General features: G+C 61.1%; 1 protein-coding gene and 1 long non-coding RNA gene across 4 annotated transcripts; one reads left to right on the top strand and one right to left on the bottom strand.

The window, feature by feature from the left end:
- Positions 1–2,078: 2,078 nt before the first annotated feature.
- DLK1 (delta like non-canonical Notch ligand 1) lies at positions 2,079–9,800 on the bottom strand. 3 transcript variants are annotated; one of them, XM_042940707.1, is made up of 6 exons: positions 9,576–9,800; positions 8,207–8,270; positions 7,566–7,696; positions 4,674–4,815; positions 2,773–3,052; positions 2,079–2,553 (listed from the first exon to the last, which is right to left on the bottom strand). In XM_042940707.1, exons 1-6 carry the CDS (start codon positions 9,640–9,642, stop codon positions 2,305–2,307), a joined length of 933 nt encoding a protein of 310 aa, XP_042796641.1. In that variant the 5' UTR covers positions 9,643–9,800; the 3' UTR covers positions 2,079–2,304. The 3 variants fall into 3 exon arrangements, with proteins under 3 accessions (XP_042796641.1, XP_042796642.1, XP_042796640.1); XM_042940708.1 differs by having other exon boundaries at positions 2,079–2,547; XM_042940706.1 differs by having other exon boundaries at positions 2,079–3,052.
- Positions 7,781–16,286, top strand: LOC122221443. The gene is made up of 3 exons (XR_006203225.1): positions 7,781–8,707; positions 15,454–15,623; positions 16,059–16,286. It is a non-coding gene; the product is annotated as an uncharacterized LOC122221443 (long non-coding RNA).
- Positions 16,287–25,115: the final 8,829 nt, after the last annotated feature.

The raw sequence follows: 25,115 nt of genomic DNA, 5'->3' as shown, positions 1-25,115 counted from the left end.
GGTCAGGCCCTAAGGGAGGCGTCTGTTCAGGACTCTCCGCTCCCACGGCATTTTACCTGCACTGCTGGGCTTCCTGGGGACACGGGCGTGTCCGCTCCCCCCCCGACGGCCCCTCATCCTGCGTGCCGCACAGCTCCCCGAACACTGCCTTGCACGCAGCAGGTGTCCGAAATGCTTCCTGATCAAATGGCTGGTGGACGAGTCGGTGAATCGATGAGGAGCTGGTCGAGGACAGCGGGATACGTTCCCTCGACCCCCGGGAAGGGGGGACGGGCCGTCCTCGACAGCACGGAGATGGGAAGAGTGGAACAGAGAATTGGATCGCTGGGGCCAATCTCAGAATCTCGTGTGTGGGGGAACTGGATCAGAACAGTTAGCAGACTCGGTCAAGGTCTCACGCGAGAGAGGCCAGGCGGGGTGCCAGACGCCCGCCTGACGCATGCCAACGGTTCTTTTTTTTTTTTGTCTTTTTTCAATTTTTTATGTCTGAAAACGAACTCGAGATGGGATGAGGTGATACGTGAATGACGTGGGGCTGGAGGGAAGTGGGGTGAGGGCGATCGGAGTCCGGGGCGGGGGGGTGGGGGGTGGGAGGGGAGGGCAGGGGCTCGGGGGCTGGGGGCGACGGGGCCAGCGGCTTGGCTGGGCCGTGGGCAGCTGGGGGGCGTGGCCAGGGATGTGACAGTGATCGGTGGCTGACGGTGATGTCGATGGCTATGTGATGACGGCGCGAGTCTATGCGTGTGGGGTGAACTGAATGATCAGGAAGATGGTGAGGATAATGTAGCAATTACGTACTTGCAGCTAGGTAAACACAGCAAGTAATAATCAAGCTAAGAGTATATAGCTTCCTATCCAAGTAATTTAAGAAGCAAAATATTTCTCACTGGTACCCAAGGGCTGTTTAGCTGCCCGACCCTAAGAGCCGGAAAGCTAAACAGAGCTCTGTCCCGTTTCTTTCTATTTTTGCAAAAAAAATAGATGCTCTTTTTAATAAAAAAGAAGTCAAATTTATAATTCAGAAGCTGGCTAGGTCTTTCAGGATCTGAGGGTTGTTAACTCAGCAACACAAATTAAACCCACAGCTGTGTAGACCAGGTCTGGTACCTTTGGCCACAGAACTAGAAAACGCCCCACAAGCAACAATTTCCACTAAACTCTGTGAAAACCTCGGTGAGGGCGGTGTTGCTGCTCAGATTTTGCCAGGGGCACTTGCGGTTAGAGGTGCATTTAAATTTCGAGGGACTATCTAATCTACGGGGTAGGAGACAAGGTAAAGTGCTGGGAATCTGGGAGGGTGGGGGCTGCCCAAGTGGCAACTCCAGGCCACACGTTGTGACTCAAAGGGGGCCCCTCGTTTCCAGACGGAAAGCGGGCCAGGAGGCACCCCCCCACCTCCATTTCGAGAAAGGCAGTTGCGATCAGTCTCAGTACGTCAAGTTTGCATCCAGGATAGGCCAAAACCTGTGGATCCTGGGATGAGACTTAAGTCCTCATCAGATCCTAATTTCTCGGGTCAGGAACTGTTTTGGTTCGTACCCCTTCGTTCCTAATTCAGAGTTTTAGAGCCAGAGAGAATTTGGATGGTCACTGCGTTCAAGCCCCTCCCTCGAGAGGGGCCGAAGTCGGGCCCGGGGTGGGGACGGGTTGCGGTCGGGGTGGGGGGGGGAGCTCGCCAAGGATCACACAGCGAGTTAGTGGCAGGGCTGGGAGGGGGTCCTGGCCCCCTCCCTCCCCCCAGCAGCCGACCCCGGGGCTCTCTCTCTGTCTGACACACGGCCGCTGCACTCCGCAAAATCTCAAATCAATCAGAAAGATCTAAGCGTTGCGGTTGTTGGACTTGATGTGAGTGCACGTTGGATGTGGCGTGTGAACATTAACGAACGAAAGAGATTTTTGCCTTTTCACAGTGAGTGGTCATGCGCGGCACTCGTAATGGTTTCACGAGGACCGTGGCCGAGTCCCCTCCCGGAGAGAGAGGGGCGTCGGCACCCAGCCCCGGCTCTGTTGCCTTGTTTTTTTTTGGTCTTTTTGATTTTACGTTAAGTTTAGAGTTTAGAATAACATACTTAATTTCGTTTTACTCGTTTAAAGATGAAACTCGTGTTATTATTTTTCGATCATGCATTAAGAGAGAGAAAGAGGGTTCTTTTTGTCACACGGCAACACAAAGGTAATATACGGAAGCATAGCGTTCACCAGATTCGACACAGAATATAGCAAACTCCACCACAAAGATGAGAACAGACCGCATATAGTGAGCTCTGCGGGACCCCGCGAATACAGAGGGGCCGGTGGGGATGCTTAGATGTCGTCTTCGCCCGCCTCCTTGCTGAAGGTGGTCATGTCGATCTTCTCGGGGAAGATGATGTTGACGGCCAGGTCCTCCCCGCTGTTGTACTGCAGGAGCACGTTCCTCTTCTTGCGAAGTACGCGGTTGTAGCGCAGGTTGGACACCCAGGCCTCGCACTTGTTGAGGAAGACGATTCCCACGGTGCCCAGCACCACCAGACTGGTCAGCACGCCCAGGACGGTGAAGCAGATGGCCTGGCCCTCGGAGAGGAGGGGAGCACTCTTGTTGAGTTCCTTCATGGACACCTTGAGGATGCGGTGCTCCGGCTGCGGCACCGGCAGCTCGTGCACCCCGGGGGTCAGGCGGTAGGTCAGCCCGTGCCCGCCGGGCAGACGGGTGACCTGCTGGGGGCCTAGCGCGCGCTTCCTGCCACAGGTGGGGCCCGTGAACTCGGGCTTGCACAGACACTCGTACCTCACCTGGGTGTGCTGCAGGCAGGTGCCCCCGTTGAGGCACGGGTCGGTGCCGCAGTTGCCCACGGGGCGGCTGCACGTCTTGTCCATGAAGCCGGCGGGGCAGCGGCAGCGGAAGTCGCCCCCGATGTCGGTGCAGATGCCTTGGTTCTCGCACGGGTTGGGGGTGCAGCTGTTGGCCACGATCTCGCAGAAATTGCCTGAGAAGCCAGGGGGGCACAGGCAGGAGGCATGGGAGGCCCGGCCCTCATCATCCACGCAGGTGCCTCCGTGCTGGCAGGGGGACCTGCGACACAACAGGGGGACACGGTAAAGGGCCCTCGGGGGCTGGCCTAGGACGGAGGTGCCCAGGGAGGCGCCGGGTGCCGCGGCCCCTGTCCGCGAGGGGCTCACGGGGCCGTCCGGGGCGGACGCACGCACGCCTGACCTCCGGAGCCGATGCCCGTCTCCTCTCCCACCTCTTAAGTCATCTCTCCGACCAGAGGCCTGGTGGTTAGTCACTGGTGGACGGGTGGGGAAACTGAGGCTGAGAGAGGCAAAGTTAGTGATGACCCAGGGCTGGAGGGAGCCCCCTCCCTTAGCTCCACCCCTCCCCCGGGGGCCGCTGGGCAGAGCAGAGCCTGCCCCCCACCCCCCACCCAGGTCCCCTCACCACACGGCCCCCGCCTTATTGTTACTCGTATCGCTATTTTCCGAGGAGAGAGCCTGCGTACTATTGTACTGGAGACCCTCAGGGACACTCAGAGTGAAAGAAACCCCCGGGCTGTCTCTGCCGGCCCGGCCGGGTGCCTGTGCCCGGCTGTTTAACAGTGGTCCATTCACCCAAGTGCGGCTTCCAGACCGAAACTGTTTGCTCAAAGCAGAGCACGGGAGCATTTAACGTAAGTGCTTTTAAACGAGCAGACCCTTTGTCATCTGATAAATGCCAGAACCCAGGGAAGAAAGGGGCTCTGAGCACAAGAAATCGGCATCGCTGCTTCAGGGGGTGAAGGCTGCCTAGGAGCTGGGCTCTGGAGGGACTTCAAGGACCTCGGGTTCTATTTTGACAGTCTGGTTCGAGTTGGTGGGAGAGAAAAAGCAAAACGTTTTAAAGGTCTCGCTCTGTATTCTCCCTTCCCGCTCAAAAGCAGACGTGGACGTCGGTTGTGACCCCCTCTCCTCCGACCCTCTCTGAACACTGATCTTTGGATGCTACAAAAATGCCTGTTTGTGGCCTCGGGGGCTCCAGGATTCCCCACGCCCTCCCTGGAATGCCCAGTCAAGATAAGCTGGTTCTGTACTCTAGCTTCTATATCCTCTGCCCCCCAGCTCGATCCCCACACCCCCCCTCCCCCGGCTCAGGCCCAAGACCCCCTCTGTTTGCATTCTTGCAACGGCCTGAGCCCCGCCTAAGCCCCAGCTGAGGGCCGGGTGGGCTCCGTGGAGCTAAACAGATAAGGGCCGGAAGTGCTTTGCTGCTTGGCAGAAGTGTCCCTTCTGACTGCCGTGCCCACGGCCCTGAAAGTCCCAGAGCCTCTGCTCCGCTGCGGGTCGCTAAGAGCTGGACCCGCCCCCCACCCTCATGGCTAGTCCTCCCCGCCCACCCCGCTGGCCAAAGCCCCCCTCTCCGACTCCTCCGCAGCCGGTCTGCCCTCACGCACACACATGGGGACTTGGGGGCATCCGAGGGAGGGGGAAATCACCTTGGGGGGGTCACTTCAGAAATTACGGAGATCACACACAGCCCCGCAAGCACCCTGATCTGGGGCGCCCCCCTCCCCCAGCCGTGGGGCTGAGGGACAGGCACTTACTTGGCCTTTTGTCAGGTGACAGGTCCAACTGGGCTAGGCTGAAAGGGTCTTTGGGGGTGTGACGCAGGAATCAAAGCAGCATTCATCGGATCACACAGAGTGAGGAAGAATATTTACCCATTGATCACACAGGGCCCATCCTTCTCCTGACAGTCCTTTCCCGAGAACCCAGGGGCACAGGAGCACTCGTAGTGGCCGCTCTCGAGGTTGACGCAGGTTCCGTTGTTAGCGCAGGGGGTCGAGGCGCAAGCCCGGACATCTGGGGGACGGGGAGAGAAAAGCGGACTTTGTGACCCACCCCCTCCCCCAGGGAGGAGGGGGAGGGGACAGGCTGGAAGGAGAGCTTTCTGGGTGGGGGCAGGGACAGAGCCCTCCAGCCGGTCAAGCGGGGACCCCAAGCGAGCCGCCCAGATGTCTCTGTTTGTGGCCACTCGCTGCCAGCGGTCACCGAATGGAGTCCCGAGCAAGAGCACGTAGCGACCCCCCAAAACTCTGCCGTAGGCAAGCAGCTCAGGGGGGTGCTGAAGGGGCTCCCTCCCTCCTGTCAGGTCACAGGCACAGAAAGTCACGGCCGCTCACTGATCCTCAACCCGGGAAAGCCGTCCCCCGGTCCTGGCACCAGCTCACCCGCTCGGTCCAGGAGGGTGACCTTTACCGCAGACCCCTTCCCTCCCCCAAAACGGCGTGTGCCAGGCCCAGGCTCCTCCCCCAGATGAGTTTTCAGCCTCTCCTGGTTCGGGCGGGGCGGGGGGGGGGGCCCTGCCAGTCAGGGCAATCGTGCGGCCCAGCTGTTAGAAACACCAGCTGTCCTTCATCACAGAGGGGCGGGGGGGAAATCGAGACATGTGAGGACTCCTGTCGGGAATCGAGAAACCGGACCACTGCCTCTGCCTCCCGGTGGTCGCTCTTTCCGCGCTCAGGATCTGAACGAAGGGGCCTGCGATAAAAAGGCTGTATCTTTTGAAGGCAGCAAAATCAGAAGTACTGAGTGCTCTCCTGTCCGTGTGGGTTTCCATGAACACTGCTACATTTCACCGCCTTTTTCCACCTCCTGTCATGCACACTTCATTATGCGGGGCTCAGCAAGCCAGGGACAGCTGAACAAAGGGGCCTGGGCCAGGGGCTCTCCGCTGACGGAGACCCCAGCCCCCAGGCAGGGCCGCGAGGGACCTTTTCTATGCCTGGCTCCAGCCGGGCTCAGGGTTCCGCTCCTCCCCGCTCTGTGCCTCACTTTCCCCACGTACAAAAGGAGGGGCTCGCCCTGGCCAGTCCCCGGGGGCCCTTCGAGCTTCGGGCTCCTACATCTGCCAAATACAAAGCCGGGGCCAGCCAGAGACCCCGCAGCTTAAGGCCGAATGGGTGGGGGTCCCCGACGCTGAGGCCACACACACGCGGATTCGTTCTGTCTTTTAAAGAGACCCGCACCCCTCGTGGAGGGAAGATGGCAATCCATCCATAAGGGAAAGCCTGTATGCCATGCCGACGGCCTATCCAGAGCCGTGAGGCGTCCCCTGCGAGCCCGGCTTGGTGTAAGGAAACGTAAAGAGGTTTTATCATCATGGGAAGGTTCTAGCAGGTGAGGCCTCAGCAACGGGCTCCCAGTCCTGGGCTCCCAGCAACCCTGTCACTGGGCATCTTAAATTTAAGCTAAAGACTTGCCGACCACCCCCCTCGTCCCCCCACAGCATCTAGCCTCACGCACAGAGGATGAGCCCACCTCTTCCCAATTCCCAGGCCTCCGGCCCAAAAGGAGGGTAGATGAAGCCGAGGCAAGGAGAGAGATGCCAGGGGCAGGGGGGGGGGGGGGGGGGTGGCTGGTTTCTGTCTGGGGCGGCAGCTGCGGCCTTGACAGCCTCAGAGACAGAGACGGGTTGGGGAAAAGGGGAACGGGGGGGACAATTATCCGGAGGGCTATTTCCTCTGGACCCAGCGTCCCAAGCTGAGAGGCTTTGTCAACCCAGTGGGGAGGGGACATTTTGTCTGGAAAACTCCATGGGAGGCAATCCTGAACCAGACACCAAAGAGCGTGGGCTCTGGGCGAAAAGCCCTGATCCCAAGTGGTAGCTTTTTCGGGGGGGGAGACCCTCTGGGTCACGAGGCAGCCCAGAGGGTGCCTGGAGGGGGAGCAGAGCTGCGGAGCGTGAGTCAGCTGCGGAGAAAATCTCGCACCGTCTGGCGGTGGGGGGGGGGGGGGGGTGCTTTAAGGACCTGAGACTGTGGTGGGGGCTCAATTAGGAAAGCAGAGCGCCTCGGCTATGACGCAGCAGTCAAACACGCTCTCGAATGTTCCTTAAGGGAGGGGATTAGAAGTGGCCACAGATGAGAAGTAGCCCATTCCTGGGGCCAGGGGAAGGGATTTTCGCTGGCTTTTCTCCCGATAACCTCTCACGCATCCCTAAGCAGAGCCTTTTACCTCCTCGAGCCTCGACTTCCCTCTCGCTACCCCTGGTCTCTGCTAACGTTGAGGACCGAGGGACAGAGGCCCCGGGGCAGCCACCCACTCTGCCCGGAGTTCTTTTCAGGACTTTAGCTTGCCCCGGCTTCAGGGCCCCTTCTGCCAAACGAGAATGGACTCAGATGGACATTTTGCAGCCTGAAAACGTAGTGGCAACCAGCTCTCAGTTGCTCAGGGTAACGGAGAACAGAGATTTCCTTACCCTCTCTGAGTTCTAGTGACCCAGACAGGTTGCCCAGGTCTCCACCCTCTGAGCTTTGTGTGGCCTGTGCTGATTGTGTGACTCTTTACTCAACAGGCAGATCCCCGACAGCCCTCCTCCCCAAAGTGCTTTCTCTGGGTGCTGGTGCTGTGCCGAGGAGAACAAAACTGAGTCCCTACCTTCTAGGAGGTTCCAAGTACCAGGGGGTAGTGTATCAACACACCATTACCATACAGAGCTCTGAGTGTGTGGGAATAAGGCGGGAGGGGGAGGGGAGGCAGTTGGGAGGAGGCGGCTGGGGGCGGGGGGGGGGGCAGGGATGGGGGTGGGGCGGGCAGGGGCACATGCCAACCTATGTCACAGAGCTTCCCATTCCAGCCGTCGTCACAAACGCACTGCCAGGGTTCCACGCAGAGTCCATTAACGCAGCCGGGAAAGGTCACACATTGGTCACACAGGGGACCCTGCCAGCCAGGCTGGCACCTGCGGTGGGGGGGGGGGGGTTTGGAGGAGAAAGATGGGGACATATGAAGGGGGGCAGGGGTGGAGGGGGTGCCCAGGCTGCTTTCTGTGGAGCCAAGATCCCCTGGGGGTCTTTGCACAGTGCCAGGCCAGCGGGTCGCAGGAAGCAAACACCAGACACCTGAACGGACAACTTAAACAGAGGACCAGACGGAGGGGTCCCCAAGAGCCTGGCAGAGCGCTGCATTTTGCCGCAGTGGCCTGCAGTGGGCTCACCCTGCAAGGGGTTCTCCCAACACCCCACTTCTGAGACAGCAGACAGTAGCTGTGGCTGTCCCCCCCTCCCCATCCTCCAGCCCTCTGCCCTCTTCTCCCCCTCGCTACCCTCCCACCAGTTTCCTGCGGGGGCGAGGAGGCTGTTTGCTGCAGCCCAGCGGCCAAGCCCCCCCCCCCTTTTCTGCCTGACACCATGATTCCCCAGGATTCTGCCCTGACCTCCTACAGGCTGCCTCTGGGGAGCCACCCCATTACCTGCAAACATTGTCATCCTCGCAGAACCCATTTTGGGGGTGGCAGGCCGGGAAGCACTCAGCTCCTGAGGCACAAGAAAGGTTACACCATTCACCCCTCAAGGCCCCAGAGGCCAGGGCAAAGCCCCATGTTCGCCCAAAGGGCCCAAGGCCTCCCTGGAGGGAGCCAGAGACCCTCTGCGGTCCCACCAGCCTCGCACACAGTAGGCGCTTCACGTCAGGCCACTCAGAAAAAAAAATCTGCCACGTTCCTGGTGACAGGGTGATCACAGGACACTGCCTAGTTCTCAGGAGCAGGTCGGACACCTAAATTCCTCCCCCGCCTCAAAATCATGAAACCTCAAACGCTAAACGCAGGGCTGGGGAGACAGTGAGTAGAGACATCCGACCCCTGGGCACTCAGCCAAACCCTCACTTTTGCAAAGTGAGCTAAAATGGGGAGCAGATTCTGAAGCATCCGGCTTTGGAAAAGGCCAGACAGGTTCACCTGGCAGCCCGGCAGGTAAGGCATCCTGATCGTGTGAAAGGTTTAATCCCCGTTAAACCAGGCACGCAAGTCAAATCCCCCCAATCTCCCTCCCCCAGACTCGTCATATTTAAAAGACGCAAGGATTTTTGCAAAGCAGATTTCTGCAATTCTGACACTGTTTAGACATCCGGACACTTTCGTAGGCGCCTACTGTGTGCATTTCCTTCGTCTAGCTCCCCAGCTTTCCAGACAGCCCCCCCACCACGAGCACTGGTGCAGTGGGGGCGGGGGGCACTGCGGGAAGGGGCAACTCTCTCCCTGTCAGAGACAGATGGCCGCCGCAGACTGAAGTGTCGCAGCCCCTCACCTAGAGAAACGCCACGCGGGAGGGGCTCGCGCCGGGCGCCTCGGTGGGAATTTGGGGCTGCGACGGCCAAGCCACCCCCCCCCCCGCTGTCCCCACAGACCTGGTCCCGAACGCGCACGCGACACCCCAAAGTTGCACCCCAGAGCATTTCCACACAGGGCTCCCGATCATCACCTCGTTTCTCCATACCTCCTCTCTCTGCGCACCGACACCCCTGCGAGCGCCACTTCTGCGGGGCGGGAAGGGGCTGCGGCGGCGGCGGCGGGGGAGGGGGGGGGCGGGGGTCCCACACCTCCCCCTGCCCCCGGGACCCCGGGGCGAGGCTTGGCATGCGAGGCTGGCGGGGAGGGCGAGGCGGCACCGCGCGGGGCTTAGGGTTAGGCGGGACGGGCCGGAGTCGGGGCGCACGGGACGGGGCGCGCGGGGCACCGGGCGGCCGGGGTGGGGGGGTGCAGAGGTGGCGTCGCAGGCTTCCCCGGAGGGGGCGCGAGCCGGGCCGCCGCGGCGTGGGGGGTGGGGGGTGGGGGGGCTCACCATGGACACTGTGGCCGAAGGCCAGCAGGAGCAAGAGGACGGGCAGGAGGGCTGCGGTCGCGGTCATCGCGGGGCGGCCGGGGTCGCGGTCCCGGGAGCGGCGCGGGCGCGGGTCCGGCTCCGGGCGCCGCGCTGGGCTTCTGGTTGCGGACGCGGAAGGGGGCGCGGGCGCGCGGCGAGGGGAAAGCCAGGGCTGCACCGGGCTGCGCGCTGCGCTCTCCGCTGCCGCCGCCGAGCTGCCGCCGCCGCCGCGCGCGCCGCCCTTTTCGTACCGCCGCCCCCCCGCGGCCCCCGCCCCCCGCCCCCGCCTCCGCGCGCACGGGGCCGGCGCCGGCCAGTCCCGGTGACCCCCGCCCCTCGCGGGGCCGCCCCCCACCGCTGCGGCGTCCCGGAAAGCCGCTCGCGCACGCGGAGCGCTCTTGGCTAGACGGGCACAGGTACCCCGCGCGCGAGGGGCACACGTCCTGTACACGGGACGGCCCGCGGGCGCGCACAGGCGGGCCCGCTTAGGACAAGCGGCGGGGACGGAGCCGGGGCTGGGCCGCAGCCCCCAGGAAGACGCCAGCACGCGCTCGGAATACAGAAACACGCAGAGAAACACCAAAACACTTATCGCCAAGGTCCCGAGCACGCAGGCCATGGCTCACACGGCCGGGAAGACACAAATGCGCGCTCCGGGGACGCAGGACACGCTCCTGACACACGCGCCCTCGGGAGAACACTGATGGAAAGCCTCGTAGCCCCCTGCCCCTCGCCCTAAAGACGCAGGAAGACGCAGACCCACACACTGCACCACCGGCACGCCCTGCGATGCAAACCCAGGTTGTAGAAATAGTCCTGGGCGCCACATGCGCAGTCACAGGCACGCGGAGAGGCCAGCGGACACACAGTTATGAAACCCCGGGCATCCTTCAACATGTGCCCCAGCCTGGCCACACAGAGGCACGTGCCCAGCCACGTGCACACCTGAACATGCGAATTCACTTGCAAACATACGACAGCCCCTCACCTCCCCCCCACCCCCCGGCCGACAGTCAGGGCCTTGGGCACCTCCCACACGTGTGGACAGCCACACACCTGAGAGTGACAGGCACGCACGCCCAGTCCCCCGAAACCCACAGATCACAGGCTCGTGGTTGCACGCTCACCAAAACACACACATGCGGTCCAGCCAACACACACAGGCCGGCTGAGTGGCATCCGTCTTTGCCCACAGTGACACAGGTGGACAAGCTCACAAGAACGCTCACACGCAGACACACACACACACACACACACACACACACACACACAGCTGCACAGCGAGCACTCAGCACATATTCTAGACCCACTGGGAGGCCTCCAGAGGAGTCACGGGGTTGTGGGGTGGGGAGGCCGACCTTGCCAGAGATCCTCCCCTCCCAAGAGCTGGGCGGGGGAAGCCCCCAGCCTGGGCTTAGAGACTCTCCTGGGTGGATGTTCCAGGCCCCTATTCTGATCAGGCCGCTGGAGGTGGAAATACAGAAGTGGGGGGGGGGGGGGCGGGAGGGACAGGTGATAGAAGGAGATGAAAGGTGTTTAACTTCTTGGGGAAGGGTGGGTACCAGGAGGTCATGGCCTTTAGAGGGTTCATTTATTTATGCTTCATTTACATAGATTAATCTGCACAGAGACCCCAGGTGCAGGGGGTGGGTGCCCACCCATTTCACAGCCTCCCCTTTCCCGCAGTGGGGAGGGAGGGTGATCTCTGCCACTTTGGTCCTAGGGTGGGGGGCCTTGGCCTTCAGACCATCTCCTGGGGTGGTGGCAGGTTTGAGGACATACTCTCTGTCCTCAAGATGGGTGTGGGAAGACAGGCCACGGGGAGTCCTCAGGCACAGGGGGGCGCTAAGGCCCGGAGTCTGTGCTCCCAGAGGAAACAGCTGCCGGAGGGCGCCTGACCAGGGTGGAGACTCCACAGAGGCTGAAGCGAAGCCCCCGCCCCTTCACCCTTGTGAAAGGTGCCTCCTCCTTCTCTTCTCCTCTCCTCTGCGGAAGACCCACAAGTAGGGGTGGGGGGTGCCGTTGGGAACCACTTGAGCGACAGGCTGGGCAGGGCAGAGGGGGGAGGCTGCCCCCGACCAGGCACCCACCCCGTGCCCCTTCCTTCCCATTACCCCATCTCTCCCAGGGATTCTTCTCAAATGAAGAAACGAGTTCTGAGAGGGAAGGTCCTTTGCCCAAGGCCCCGGGGGTTCCAACGAGAGTGGCGGACAGGCCAGGCCTGGAGGTTCAACTGTCCACTGCATGGAGATGGCCCCAGCTTCCCTGACCACCCCCCCTCCTTTCTTCCCTCCAAGGACCCTGACCTCAGCCTCCAAAATTATCCTACACAGCGGGCAGATTGGGAAGGGCTGGGTTCTCAGCCAGACACTGAGGAGGGGCGGGGGATCTCTGGGCTGAGCGGCCCCGGGGTGAGGGCCTCCGCCCAGACCAAGTCACGAGGTGCCGAGGTGCCATGTGGACCATGTGGGGGACCCACGGGGCCATCGCGTACACCGTCATCTAGACCCCTCCCTTCCCAACCTCGGTCCCTTCCCACCGCTGCCCTCCCCAGTTCTGGAAAGGGAGGGAGGCTTGAGGAGGGCAGTCTCACCCAAGGGCATTCATGCCCAAATGTCAGGGGCTTAGGCTGAAAGGGCACTTCCCTGGCTGGCTGGCACCTGCTCGCTAATCCCCGTTCCATCCCCTGACTGCTGAGGGCCCTGGGCCAGTCACTATGCCCCTCAGAGCCCCGTTTCCTTGTCTATAAGCAGGGAGACCACACCTGTCCCCAAAGGGAACTTGGGTTTTCCTAAGTAGAAAACCACTGTACTTACAAGGCCTGGCCCTTTCCTGCCTTCCTCCACCAGCTGCCTCTGGGCCTCCACCCCAGTGGGCTAGTTCTTTCTGGAACTGGTTCTTGATCTGGCTCTCTTTAGAGCCCCCTGCAGGGCCGCTGCTGGGAGGAGTCTTTCCTGCCGTTTCAAGACCTGTAAGCCTGGAGCTTTCTGTGGGTCTCACTAAAGTGTTTGTAAATTCTGGAGACTGGAGATTTCTTTTCAGCAAGCAGACAGTGAGAAAGGGTAGCTTAGGAGCAGTGGGGAGAGGGGAGGTTGGTGACAGTCACCAGCTTCAAGGCTGTGCACAGAGAGCATGAAAATGCCAACCGGGTCCCTCGGGGAGAAGTCAGCACCTGCTGTTTGCAAGCGGACCCAGAGGGCAGGAGGACTCAGGACTCCCTCCTTTATCTGTACACCCTTCCCCTCCCTGTCATTCCCTCCCCCGCAAAGAACAGAGGGGATCACAAAAGAGGCAAGCAGCCCCCGCCCTCAGGAAATGCTTGGCTGCGGAGGGTGGCTTGGCCCGCGGGGTACACAGGTATCAGGGACCAAACCTGCCCACGGTGGGGCCGGATTGCAACTCCTGAACTTCAAGCCGGGCTCCTTCCCTCTGCCAAGCTGGCTCTGCCTGCAGCCCCATGAACCTTCTGCTCCTTCTGCCCAGAGGCCAGCTCCCTGGGGCCTTACTCCACCCGGCAGCAAGCGAGCTGGTGAGGGGCGCAAGTTTTCTGAGGCCACCGAAGAAATGTTGTCTCCAGACGGCCCCCCGCCCATTCTCCCCTCCTCCCCTCTCCAAACACTGACATTGCCCTCGGCCAGCACCAGACCACTTGATTAAAGGCAGAATTGCTGATCAAGAAAGCCCAGCAGGGTCCAGCTGGAGGGGCCTCGGAGACCAGCTAGTCCTGGGCGTGCACAGTGGGGGCAAGGCAGCTGAGGAGGGGGGGGACTCTGCCTCCACCCCGTCTTGACATCTGCTGTGCACCCCCCTACAGCTGAGAATCTCCACAGCCTGAGGCTTTGTTTCTGCCCAGACTGGGTTGTGGTTTTTGGAGGTCTCTGCATTCCCACCGGTCCGGGCCTAATGGGACGTGATGCAGTCGGAGAAACTGAGGCCCAGCAAAGACCCCCAGGTGCCTCTGTTCCCTCTTCTCTCTCCCTCTCCCAAATACCATGCGTTCTCCACCCTGCCTCCCGAAGAGGACACAGCTTCCCCCTCGCCCTGTCTGAGACACGTAGCCCTGCCCAAAGAGCCTGCCCATTTGACAAGGCAGGGCCAGCGTCCAGAGCTTTAGCTCTTCTGATTAGAGTCCTGGAACTGGAATTTGGACACAGTGGGGGCAGGGATCTCCCCACCACCGGGCCACAGCCCCTGAATTAGGGAGGGCTACAGGCAAGAAGGCGGGGCCTGCCTTTTCCTCCTCTCCCCGATTGTCCCCTTGGATCTGGATTCTTACGGGGGGCCTCCTTGAAGCCGGGCTGGCTGGGCCCTGCAAGGCCCGGGTTCAGAGATGAGCAGCACACTGAGGCTGCCCGGTTCTGAGACAGGTGTGCAGCCAGCGTGTAGCAGGGAATCCACGCCCCGCTCTCTGCTCAGCGGCAGGGCAGGCAGGACACTGGGAACACCCGAGGGCACCTCCCCTGGAGGGGGTGGGGGCGCCGAGCAGCCACCTTGGGTGGGGGCGGGGGGGGGGGGGGGGGGTTCGCGAGGGCTTGGTGCAAACGCCAAGGAGCCGCCCGGCAGCCACGATCGGATCCGCATTCTTTCCCCAAGCAAGCGAGTTCAGCTTTGAAGAGAGACAGTCTCTTTTCTCCCGCAGAGGGGAGGGGGCCCCGGGGGCGGAGGGTGGAGGGAAGTGAGAGGCGCACCCGGGTACATTTAGGCTCGAGAACACGAGCACGACGGCTTGGTTTCGAGTTCAATCAGAGAGAAGCCTCTTCAGTCTGAAGTGGCTGCGCGCTCGGCCGAGCGGAGAACGGGGACCGTGGCCGTGGAGGTGGAGGCGCACCTGCTGCTCAAGCCTCGTGGCGGGGCCCGGGGAGGCGCGTGACGGGCTCCGCGGCGTCGGGGCGCGCGAGGGAGCTGGGGGTGCACGTGTCCCCCCCCCCCCCCCCCGGGGGAGGCGGTGGCCTGGCCACGTGACTTCCGAGGGGTCGCGCCTCCCCCCCCAGACCGCAGCCCGTTTCTCGCCACCCATCGGATGGGAGCATTCAAAAATAGATCTTTCTCGCATCCCTCCTCGTTGGAATCGACATGGATGTCACGTTCGCGGGTCTAATTGTCCCCTCCTCAATCAAATTATCCTCTTAAAGGGCGCCACTGAGTCATGCTGTGTGGGTGGAGAGCTCTGGGGGTCTCCAGAAGGGTTAATAACAGCTCCCCGCCCCGCCCCCACACCTGGTAGGTAAACTTGCCCCACCTAGGTGGGAGGGGATCACAACTAGAGGAGAAAGGAGTCTTTTCATCACTTAGCCTGTCAGAAATTCCCAGAAGTTAATTTTCCATACAACGGAGGCTCACTTCTTTTAAATGCTGTCTTTCATCCACTCAGAATGGGCTGAGCTCCTACTGTGTGCCCGGGGCTCTGCTTGGGGGTGGGGCAGGACCGGATGTTCAGCGATGGAGTGGCGTGCTCCCTCACCTCCGAGGGCCGGGGGCTTGAGGACCCTTCACGTTTAGAGGCCTCTGAGGTGGAGGCCTGTCAAAGGAGGGCGGTAAGAAAAGGGGAGCAGGCCTGCGGGAAGGGAGATTGAGCGCCTCCTGGAGGGTGAGGGTCCCGGGGCTGGGTGTTCCGGGGTGTGTAGGAGTTCATTCGCCAGGGTCGTCAAGGCGGGACCTCTGTAGGCACACACAGGAGATGGCCACAGTGTGCTGCTGTTTGTTGAGACTGGGGCTGAGTCAGGCTGGAGAAAGGGTTACAAAACCTTCAGCGTTTTGGAGAGAAAGCCCTCTTAACTATTCTTAAATATTCGACGGCCTCCCTTACCCTGGCAAACAACCTGAGGGACAGGAGTCTGTCTCCCTTTTCTGGGACCAGGGTCGACCCACGAACACATCTTACCCAGACTTGCGGCGAGGCTTGGGAACTGGGCCAGCCCTCCCCCACCCGACCCCTGCAGCACCTGCCTGCCCCCTTCCACCGGAGGGCCCGGCCGGCCGAACCCTTCAGAGGCACCAACAAAGCGCCCCGTGATGGAGAGGAAACAGGTGAAATCCTTTTCTCAAGCCCTGAGCCTCTGGAAGGAGGACCCCATCCTAGCTCCAGCTTAGGGGTTTTTAGGGTGACCATGGCGGGACTATGACAGGACCATGACCTTCCCCATCCCCATGTCTGGGGCTTATGAAAAGAGCTGTGTCTCCTGGCTGGGCCTGATGTACCTGTCAAGTTTAGGGATGTGAAAACACACGGCTCTCGAGGAATTTAAGATGTTCCCGTACTATATTTATTCTCTTATTTGTAAGAAGGCATTAGTGTCTTCATTCAATTATATTCAGAAATGTTTTCGCCGTGCTACTCCGTTCTAAGCGTTAGGGATGGCTTGCGAGGGAAGGCCCTGCCCGGTGCCCAAGCAGGGCCCCGGGACAGGCAGGTGGGAGGTCAGAGGGCCCTGCGTTGGCTCCTCTCTGCCCTCCTCCCCCCAGGCCTCCCCTGCCACCGGCCACAGCCTCCGGTCCACCTGCCGTGCGTCCTGGCCCGGGATTGGAGACCAGCGAGCCTCTGGCCTCTCGTCCCAGACGCTCCCAGCAGCACCACCCGCCTTGGACACATCCTCCCGCCTGGCGTTAACGGACTTTGCATGTGTGTCTGACCTCGGCGGGGCCAGAAGCGCCTTTCTCAGCCCTATGCCCGGCAGCCGGGGGCCTGCAGGGCTGCCCACGAGGTGTTTGTGGATTAAGTGAATTAATGAATAAATGAACGAGGTACCAAGTGTTCTCCGAGGGTTACCGCGGGCCCTTCGGAACGACCCTGTGTCCTAGGTGGGGTTGTGGCGATGTCCCCACCTTGTTGTCTCCTCACCAGGGCCTCAGTGTTCTGTGACTGGGTGTGGTGAATGTGGGGAGCAGGCGCACGCAGGGAGACCGCAGCCAGCACCCCCGCTGTTACCCGCCCCCCTGCCCACCGCCCCCCCCCAGCGCCTGGCTTCTCTGTGTATACACTCCAAGAGCCTGTTCCTATGGTGACGCTCCTCGCCTCCAGAGGCCTTACCTAGCTGTTTACAGCCAAGCTTCAGCTAGGGATGGGGGGCAGGGGACACCCAGCCCCGGCTGACCTTGGCTCCCCCCGCCCAACGCACATGGGGTTTCTTGGTGCCCAAACTCAAGTCTGGTTGAGCCTTAATTGGATCCCGGCACAAAAATGTTTGTTCTTCCTCTCCCTCCATCTGTAGGGCTCCCCCCACCCCCGTTGGCCACAGAACTTGATGCCGGGGTCCAGAGAGGCTGAGCGATGTCCCCGAGGTCACACAGCAAGGTGCTGGCAAAGTGGGACCGGATTGTTGAGGCCTGGCACCCTGCCAGAATGACCCGGAGAGCTGACGGTGAGTGATGCTTTGAGGAGCCCCAGGTTCCCTCCTTTCAACGGTGCCTTTGAGGTCTGACCAGAAAGCCCACAGACTCAAAACAGACAAGAAATTCGTGTCACTAGAATAAGATTCTGGCTGGGACCGAGGGAGTGGCCCTCTGTTTCCTGTGTCAGCAACGGTGGAATTTGGGGCACGAGACAGTTTCCTGGGGCTGGACACCTTCCCTCTCTCTCCCTCTTCCTCCTCGCCCTGGCCTCTCCCTGCTCGCCCTGTAGTCTCATCTTCATGGGTCATCCCCAGGCCTCCTCGCGGGCTGCCACAGCCCTGCAATTGCCCAAGCCAAGGCCTAGCCTCTCTTCCCTCAGCCCTGCCCCGACCATGCGCACACAGGCGCCAAGTCCTGGGGGGTCGTACCCCCGAACAATGGCTCTCCCGCACCTCCACCCTAACCACCACCACCCTGGTCCAAGCCACCAGACTCTGTCACCAAAGGCCACCTCCGGGCCTTCCAGGCCCCTGGAGGGCAGGAATCAGTCAGAGGCTTTCTAGATTCGTTTGCTAGAGTCTTGTTTTAACTTTTCATAGAAGGAAGGTAGAGAGAAGGAGAAAGGGAGGGAGGGATGAAAAAAGGAAGGAAGGAAGGAGGGAAGGAAGGAGGGAAGGAGGGAGGGAGGAAGGAAGGAGGGAAGGAGGGAGGGAAGGAAGGAAGGAAGGAAGGAAGGAAGGAAGGAAGGAAGGAGGAGGGAGAAAGGAAGGAGGGAAGGAAGGAGGGAAGGAGAGAGGGAGGAAGGAAGGAGGGAAGGAGGGAAGGAAGGAAGGAAGGAAGGAAGGAAGGTGGAAGGAAGGAGGGAGGGAGGTGGAAGGAAGGAGGGAAGAAAGAAGGAAGGAAGGAAGGAAGGAAGGAGAGAGGAAGGAGGGAAGGTGGAAGGAAGGAGGGAGGGTGGAAGGAAGGAGGGAAGGAGGGAGGGAGGAGGGAAGGAGGGAAGGAGGGAAGGAAGGAAGGAAGGGGGAGGGAGAAGGGAAGGAGGGAAGGAAGGAGGGAAGGAGAGAGGGAGGAAGGAAGGAGGGAAGGAAGGAAGGAAGGAAGGAAGGAAGGAAGGAAGGGGGAGGGAGAAGGGAAGGAGGGAAGGAAGGAGGGAAGGAGAGAGGGAGGAAGGAAGGAGGGAAGGAAGGAAGGAAGGAAGGAAGGAAGGAAGGAAGGTGGAAGGAAGGAGGGAGGGAGGTGGAAGGAAGGAGGGAAGGAAAGAAGGAAGGAAGGAAGGAAGGAAGGAAGGAAGGAAGGAGAGAGGAAGGAGGGAGGGTGGAAGGAAGGAGGGAGGGTGGAAGGAAGGAGGGAAGGAGGGAGGGAGGAGGGAAGGAGGGAAGGAGGGAGAAGGGAAGGAAGGAAGGAAGGAAGGAAGGAAGGAAGGAAGGAAGGGGGAGGGAGAAGGGAAGGAGGGAAGGAAGGAGGGAAGGAGAGAGGGAGGAAGGAAGGAAGGAAGGAGGGAAGGAAGGAAGGAAGGAAGGAAGGAAGGAAGGTGGAAGGTGGAAGGAAGGAGGGAGGGAGGGTGGAAGGAAGGAGGGAAGGAAAGAAGGAGGGAAGGAAGGACAGAAGGAGGGAGGAAGGAAGGGAGGAAGGAAGGAGGAGGGTGGAAGGAAGGAAGGAAGGAGGAGGGAAAGAAGGAAGGAAGGGAGGAAGGAAGGAGGAGGGTGGAAGGAAAGAAGGAAGGAAGGAAGGAGGAGGGAAAGAAGGAAGGAAGGGAGGAAGGAAGGAGGGAGGGAGGGAGGGAGGGAAGGAAGGAAGGAGGGAGGGAAGGAGGGAGGGGGGCCGGAAGTGTTGCCTTTTCAAACCCCCTTTCGGCTCTCCCAGGGCTGCACGCGCAGAATGAGGCACAGGGTAGGCTCTCATTAAATATTCGTGAAACCGAAATGCACCGTCTTATCCAGGAATCGATGAGGAAGCATTTGGCAGGCACGGGGGCACCTTGGGAATCGGAAACGGCCTTTTAACGCCTGGGCAGCCCCTCTTCCCGGCAAAAATTTCCTCCGGCCTGCAGATGAGTTTCTTTTCGGCACCTTTCCCCTGCCTCTCTCCGATGGGCCAATTATTTCTGATTGTATTTTCCTTCACTCTGCCTTTCCATCACGAGCAGCGGGCAGCAGCCTTCACTGTCTGCGGCCAGCAACGGGGCCCCGATTGATCCACGCGTGCCGTGCAGGGCCCCCCACCCCCGCACATTCTCAGCCGGGTTGTTCCCCCGCCCTGCTAACTAGAGAAGGTGGGGAACCATCCCGCGTGGGCTTTCTCGGGACTTCCTCCGCACAAGGCAGGGCAGCAGGGGAGGGGGAGGTGCACGGGGGTGAACAGGTGAGGGGAGGCTGGGGCACAGGTTCAGGCTCCCTCGGCCACTGTCCGTCCGTTCCCTTCGGGGCTGTAACCCCCACGTGGAAGTGAGACTCTGCCCAGCACCGGCCCTTAATGGGAGCTCTGGGTCTGGAGCTGCCGCACCTCTGAAAGCCCCATGCCGGTGACGCCGCAGGACTCAGCCGCCGTGCGAACTGCAAAGGGCCACGCGGGGTCGATCGCCACCCGAGGCCCTTAAACGCGGCCCTCGAGGCCCCCGGCCCCGCGGCCTGGCCGCCTCCTGACCCAGCACCCGCAGTGGTCCGTACCTGGGGATCCGTGCCCAGCCTCTGCCCTGCTTGACAGCGTGCGTGAGCAAGGAGACCGCGAACCGGCCGCAGGGACGGGGAGGCCCCGGAGGATCCCGGCAGGGTCCCAGCAGGAAACAGATGGCACACACAAGGCGGGTGACTTGGGGAGGGTTTAATAAAGCGCTATTTACAGAGATGCGGGCGGGGTGTGAGGAAGCTGGAGGGGTAGCAGCATACGGTCACTCTGGGGGCTACGGGGCGAGGGCGCAGCGTCACCTGAACTGGAAGCCGGGATTCCTGGTGCCGACGGGGGGTGGGGGGGGGGTGGGAGAGGCCCCAGTCCGCGGCGACCACTCCTGTCCTCTCCTGTGCTGGGAACAGAGGGCACAGGGCGGGGCCGGAAGGACAGAAAAAGAGCCCACACAACTCAGAGCATCGTTGAACCCAGCCGCCTCCGTCTTGGCCAGGGAAACTGAGGCTGAAAAGCTGCTTCAGGGCAGAGCTCTCTGAGCCTGGGTGTCCTGGCCGGGGCTCTCGTGCCCCTAGCCCTCACCGACCCGGGAGCAGTGCCCAGCCGAAGGGCTCTCCTGAGCCACGATTGCAGGGAGCGCCCCTGGCCGCCACACGAGCTGAGCCACATCCCCTTGTCTGCGGGAGCTCCGTGTTGGCAGAGTTCCTGCTGTGGGCGGGGTAACAGGCGTCAGGATCTGGGTGGGACCCTGGGTGTTCCTCTCCCAGGCCTCAGTTTCCCCACTTGACTCTCCTCGGCGGTGACTTCCCGCCTGCGCACACAGCCCACTGCCTGGGTCAGGGCTTGTGGTCCCAATGGCCTGGATGGGTGGGGGGGCCGTGGCAGGGGCCAGGGCGGGGCTGAAACTGCCGAGGGCGATGGGGTGGCGGAGAGCGGCGGTCGAGCCACGGACAGGAAGAATCCAGAGAATCAGGGGAAAGAAAACCTCACGGCGTTTAAGGAACCAGAGAGGAGAGGTGTTCACAAAGGCCATGGAAGCTGCCAGAAGACAGGTGGGGCCCAGAGACCCCGAGCTTCCTCTCACCTGGTTACCCGTCACCCCTCCCAGCTCCAAATGTCCAGCACCCGTCAGCGCAGGGCCCCTTCCCCGACTCCCAGAAACACCCTCGCGTCTCCCAGCTTCACAAAAATCGAGAGGCATCTCGGACACCAAGAGAGGAAAAGAACAGAGGAAGGAAAGTGGCCCTTGGTCCCCAGTGCCGCAGGGACATCAGTGAAGACGGAGGTTGAGAAGTCAGCCCCGGGGGCGGGTCAAGGGGACACCACCGGGGCAGACGAGGAGGGCTGCAAGGCTGCGGGAGCACAGGGCGTGAGCCTCGAGGGCGATACACTGTGGTTGCAAACGGGAAGGGGGAGAGAGGAAGGGTCTGCATTTTGCAAAAAGCTGTGTGTGTGTGTGTGTGTGTGTGCGCGCGTGTGCACACGTGTGTGTCTGCAGTTAAGAAGATAGAGACTGGAGGGTGTTTACAGGCAGACACCGAGCGAGGACATAATTGATTAATTGAATAAGGAGAACACGGCCTCTCTCCTCTGTGAGTTCCTGGTGTGGGAGGGCCGTGAGGTTCCGAATGACACCTCCACTAAAGGGACACGTGCTGTAATTGAATTACTGCATCCAGTGGCCGTCTGGGGCGCTGTGTGATCCCCCTTCCCGTGCCCACACACCTGACCAAAGAGAAAGCCCCCTCGCGGCCCAGGGCCCCGGGAAGCACTGTCCCTGTAGGCGGAGCACGTGTGTTAATTGTGCTTTTAACTTTCAAAGGGCTTTTATATTGATTTTATTTATTCCTCCGGACCCAGCATTTGTCACGCTCTGCTTTAGACACCCGTGAGCCACCGCATGCAGTGGGAGGTAGGGGGGGAAGGTCTGGAGGCCACAGCACACGTCTGACCCTCCCCTGTGCCGTAGCCATGGAGTAAGGGCCCAGAGAATGTTTGCTGAGTGAATACACGATGGATGGATGGATGTGTGGTAGGTGGGTGGATGGATGGAACCATGTTTGATAGGAGAGCTCACTCTCTCTCTCGCTCGCTCGCTCATCAGATGGGTAAACTGAGGCCTGGCAACCAGGACCTTGTGTGGCATGCAGCCAATATTTGGAGGCATTAACGCTTGTCCCATGACTGTGATGACAGTTCGGTTTCAGCCAGGAGGCAGCCATCTAGTGTCCCCAGAATGAGTCACGGCCCCCTTCCTTCTCTTCACTCCCTCTGGGACAGGGGGTGGAGCTGGGTTCGGGCTCTGTGTCTCCCCATCCGTGGACCTGTTGACTCTGGAACTCTCTGGGAGGCCCGGACAAGACACAGCCCATGGCTGGGAGGGGGGGGACACTCAGAGTTTCATGGGGTGCCTCCCCCAAATTGTCACTGCCCCCATGCGTGTCCCATGAAGGCGGCTGCTTCATCCTGACCTCCAGCATCTGTCCGTGAGCAGGACAAACCTGAACTCCCGTGCTCTCTAACCTCCGTGCCCCGGCTGATGCTGGGTGTCATTTAGAATGTCCACCGCTCACGCGCATCCCATGCTGAAGGCTACCTCCTCCAGGAGCACCTCCTGGAATGCCTGCCAGGCTCCTTGTCCCTGTACTCACCCTGAGGCTGTCTGCCAGGGCTGCTGGCCGGTTCATTGCTATGTCTAAGAGCACGGGAGCTCCCCACGGACTGGAAACTCCCAGAGGAATGGGGGGGGGGGCTGCACCTCACCCCCTGCCCCCACCTTTTTGGCAGCCAGGGTCATGAGGTCTGGTCCCGCACTTGCACTGGGTACGGGTGGAGTGGGGCTGGTGTGGCAGCAGGTGGCCGCCCTCTGTCCCTCCAGCTGGACGGTGGGCAGGATGTGGGCAGGGATTCCCTCCAGGGGAGCCGTTCCTGCCTCCCCGCTGCTGGGGCGCCTGTCTCTGCGGCTGCCTTGGGCCCTGCACATCCCTGTCGCTGGTATTTTGAACTTGGCCCAGCTTTCACTAAGTCCTCCGTGTGTGGGGAGCAGTAAACAACGATCTGAGAACTTGACTAATGAAAACATGGCTCTGAGGCTGTGGAGAGAAGCCTCTGTCACTGGCTCCATCCCGAGGAAGGCCCTTCCCTCCCGGGCCGCCTCTGCAGACGCAGGACGGCACTGCATCTGGGTCCCGGCACCTGTCCGAAAGTCAACGGTGCCTGGGGGGCTGCGGCGGGGAAGGGGGGGGCCGTCCCACAAACACCTCCCTGTAGCCTGGCCCCATCTCAGAACCTGCCGCCTCCTCCAGGCAGTCCCCCACGGATGTGCGTCCCTCTGCGAGGGTCAGGCAGGGAGGTGGGTCTTGCACAGTGGCTGCTGCTCGTGGGTCTCTTTTCTGGGCACTCTGCTGCCGGCCAGGTGCTCAGCTCCCGGCCTCCGCGTGTCCCTGGTTCCCGTCTTCTCTCTCCTGGTCCCATGAGACCCCTCGCTCCTCTCTCCTACTCCTTGGCTGGAGGGTGAACTGTAGCCAGTTATCACAAGCCCTGGGGGCCGCCAGCAAGTTCTGTCTCCACCCTGCAGTCCACTCTTTCCTCCAGGAATGTGGCCTGTCTCAGTGGCCCCCCTGCAGACCATAGTGGACCAGTCCCTCAGGGAGGAGTCCTTCCTTCCTCCCCTCTCATGGTTTCAAGCCTCAGCCCAAACGCCCAGGCTCCATACCATCTGCCCTGGACCTCCTGGTCACAGAGCCCTGGGCCCCTTCTCACTCCTCGTCCTGCCGGAGGGATGGACGCTCAGAGACAGGCGGCTCCCCGGTTGCTGGGAGGTGCTCCCTGAAGACAAGAGTCCTCCTCCCCTCTGTGGGAGTTTGTGGGGGAGGAGCCCCCGTAAGCTGTAGACTGTCCAGAGGCAGAAAAGTAGGTGCTCAATAAATATCAGGGAGATGCCTCCCCCTGCCATACACACACAGAGGAGGTGTAGCAGTTCGTTCTCAGCACTGGTTTTGCAGGAATACAGAGGAGGTGATCACCGTCTATAGGTGACCTCAGGGAGCCACTAAACCCTGAAAATACCTGTCCCCCACTGGACTGCTGTCCACAGCAATCTTCACTTCCATTAGCAGAAAGGAACCTGGCACCCGGTCCCACCCTCCCCTTCCCAGCTGGAGCCTTTTGAATGGGTGTCTCGAACCCCACTGGACCTCAGTGTCCACATCCATAAGATGGGGCTAAGGACCCCCGCTCTGCACACCCCCTCGGGCTCTGACGAAGCTGTGGGGCTGAGTTTGGAGGGAGAGTCTGGGAGCCAGGACTCGGTTATCACCACTCCCACTAATTGTTGTTATTACAATAATTAGGAATGTGCCCCCTGGCCTTTGGGGTAATCGAGCCTCTCCCAAGGGTGAAGGGGCCTCCCTGTGGGTACCCCAGCTCCTCAGAGCCGGGCCACCTGCTTGTGGGGGGGACAGGCGATGACTGGCCAGTGGGCCGGCCTGTGGGCACCCCGGAGCCCCCGATTGTCACGGGGCTTCCCCAGTTCTGCCTGCCACTTAGTTCTGCCTGTGAGAGGAACGCTGTCTCCAACAAAGCGCCTGGCCCCGTTCCCAGGTCGCATATCTGCCTGCCTCCTCCCCAGCCCCCCTTGCTTGTCAAGACAGAAGCTGGCAGGGAGGGGTTTGCAAACATGAATCGTGGCATTTATTCATATGTTCCCTGGCCCTGACTTTGTAAAAACATCTGTGGTGACTCTTCCTCGAGAGAAGGGAAAGTGCTGGTCTCTTTCTGCGAGCGTTGCCGGGAAAACAGCGGAACCCAGCGCTGGAAAGCATACCGTGTCATCAAGACGGGCTCATTTCTCGGGGTGTGTAGTTACCGACTAATTAGCAAGTCTGAGGACCATGACTGCAGAACAAGGGAGGAGAGGGCCCAGCAAGGCAGCCAGATGCTGCTGTGTTCCTTCACGTTGCCCTGGGGCCCAGGGGGCGGGGGCCACAGGCTGGGGACGGGCCACCAGGAGCCCTCAGCTGGGGGTGGGGGTGGGGGGCCCGTGCAGATACCCGTGTCCTGAGCCAGAGCAGTGCTGGCCCGTTACCGTACCGGCCACCCGGGCTGGATTCCCCCCTCTGTGCCTGGAGGTGGTTATAACAAAATCCCAAGACCATCAGTCGGGACCCTGGGGCCCTCTCCCCTCTGCATCCTGGTGCTGGCAGTGAGGACCCCCTCCCCTCCCACGTTCCACCCTCCCCTCCCCTCCCCCCAGCACCAGCCAGCCTTCCGTCCGGAGGCCACCACTGCTCTTGGCTTCCCACATACCCACGCGGTGCCTGCGGGCCTCAGTTAGAGCTGTTCCCTCCACCTGAGGACCCCTCCTCAAGCCTGTCACTTGTCAAAGCACGAGCTCATCCTGCAAGGCTAGGGTCTGAGCAAGATGAAACGGAAAGGCCAGGCTGTCCCTTTACCCACGGGCCGCCAAGGCCGGGTGGCCCAGCAGGCTCACCAGCCATGCAGAATCAGAACCCAGGAGCACAGCTGCTGAGTCTGGACCTTCTCCCAGGGGTCTAGGGTGGCCAAACTGGG

Source organism: Panthera leo, chromosome B3, assembly GCF_018350215.1.
Source record: "Panthera leo isolate Ple1 chromosome B3, P.leo_Ple1_pat1.1, whole genome shotgun sequence".
NCBI classification, from domain to species: domain Eukaryota; kingdom Metazoa; phylum Chordata; class Mammalia; order Carnivora; family Felidae; genus Panthera; species Panthera leo.
This window is presented reverse-complemented; position numbering and strand designations above follow the sequence as displayed.

Bases quoted from the DNA above. Each gene is read 5' to 3' on its own strand.
- DLK1 (XM_042940706.1), bottom strand. From the start codon at position 9,642: ATGACCGCGACCGCAGCCCTCCTGCCCGTCCTCTTGCTCCTGCTGGCC. The intron at 8,271-9,575 runs GTGAGCCCCCCC...CTTGTGCCTCAG, and splicing joins CTTCGGCCACAGTGTCCATG to GAGCTGAGTGCTTCCCGGCC. The intron at 4,816-7,565 runs GTTGGCATGTGC...CCCGTCCCCCAG, and splicing joins TGGGAAGCTCTGTGACATAG to ATGTCCGGGCTTGCGCCTCG.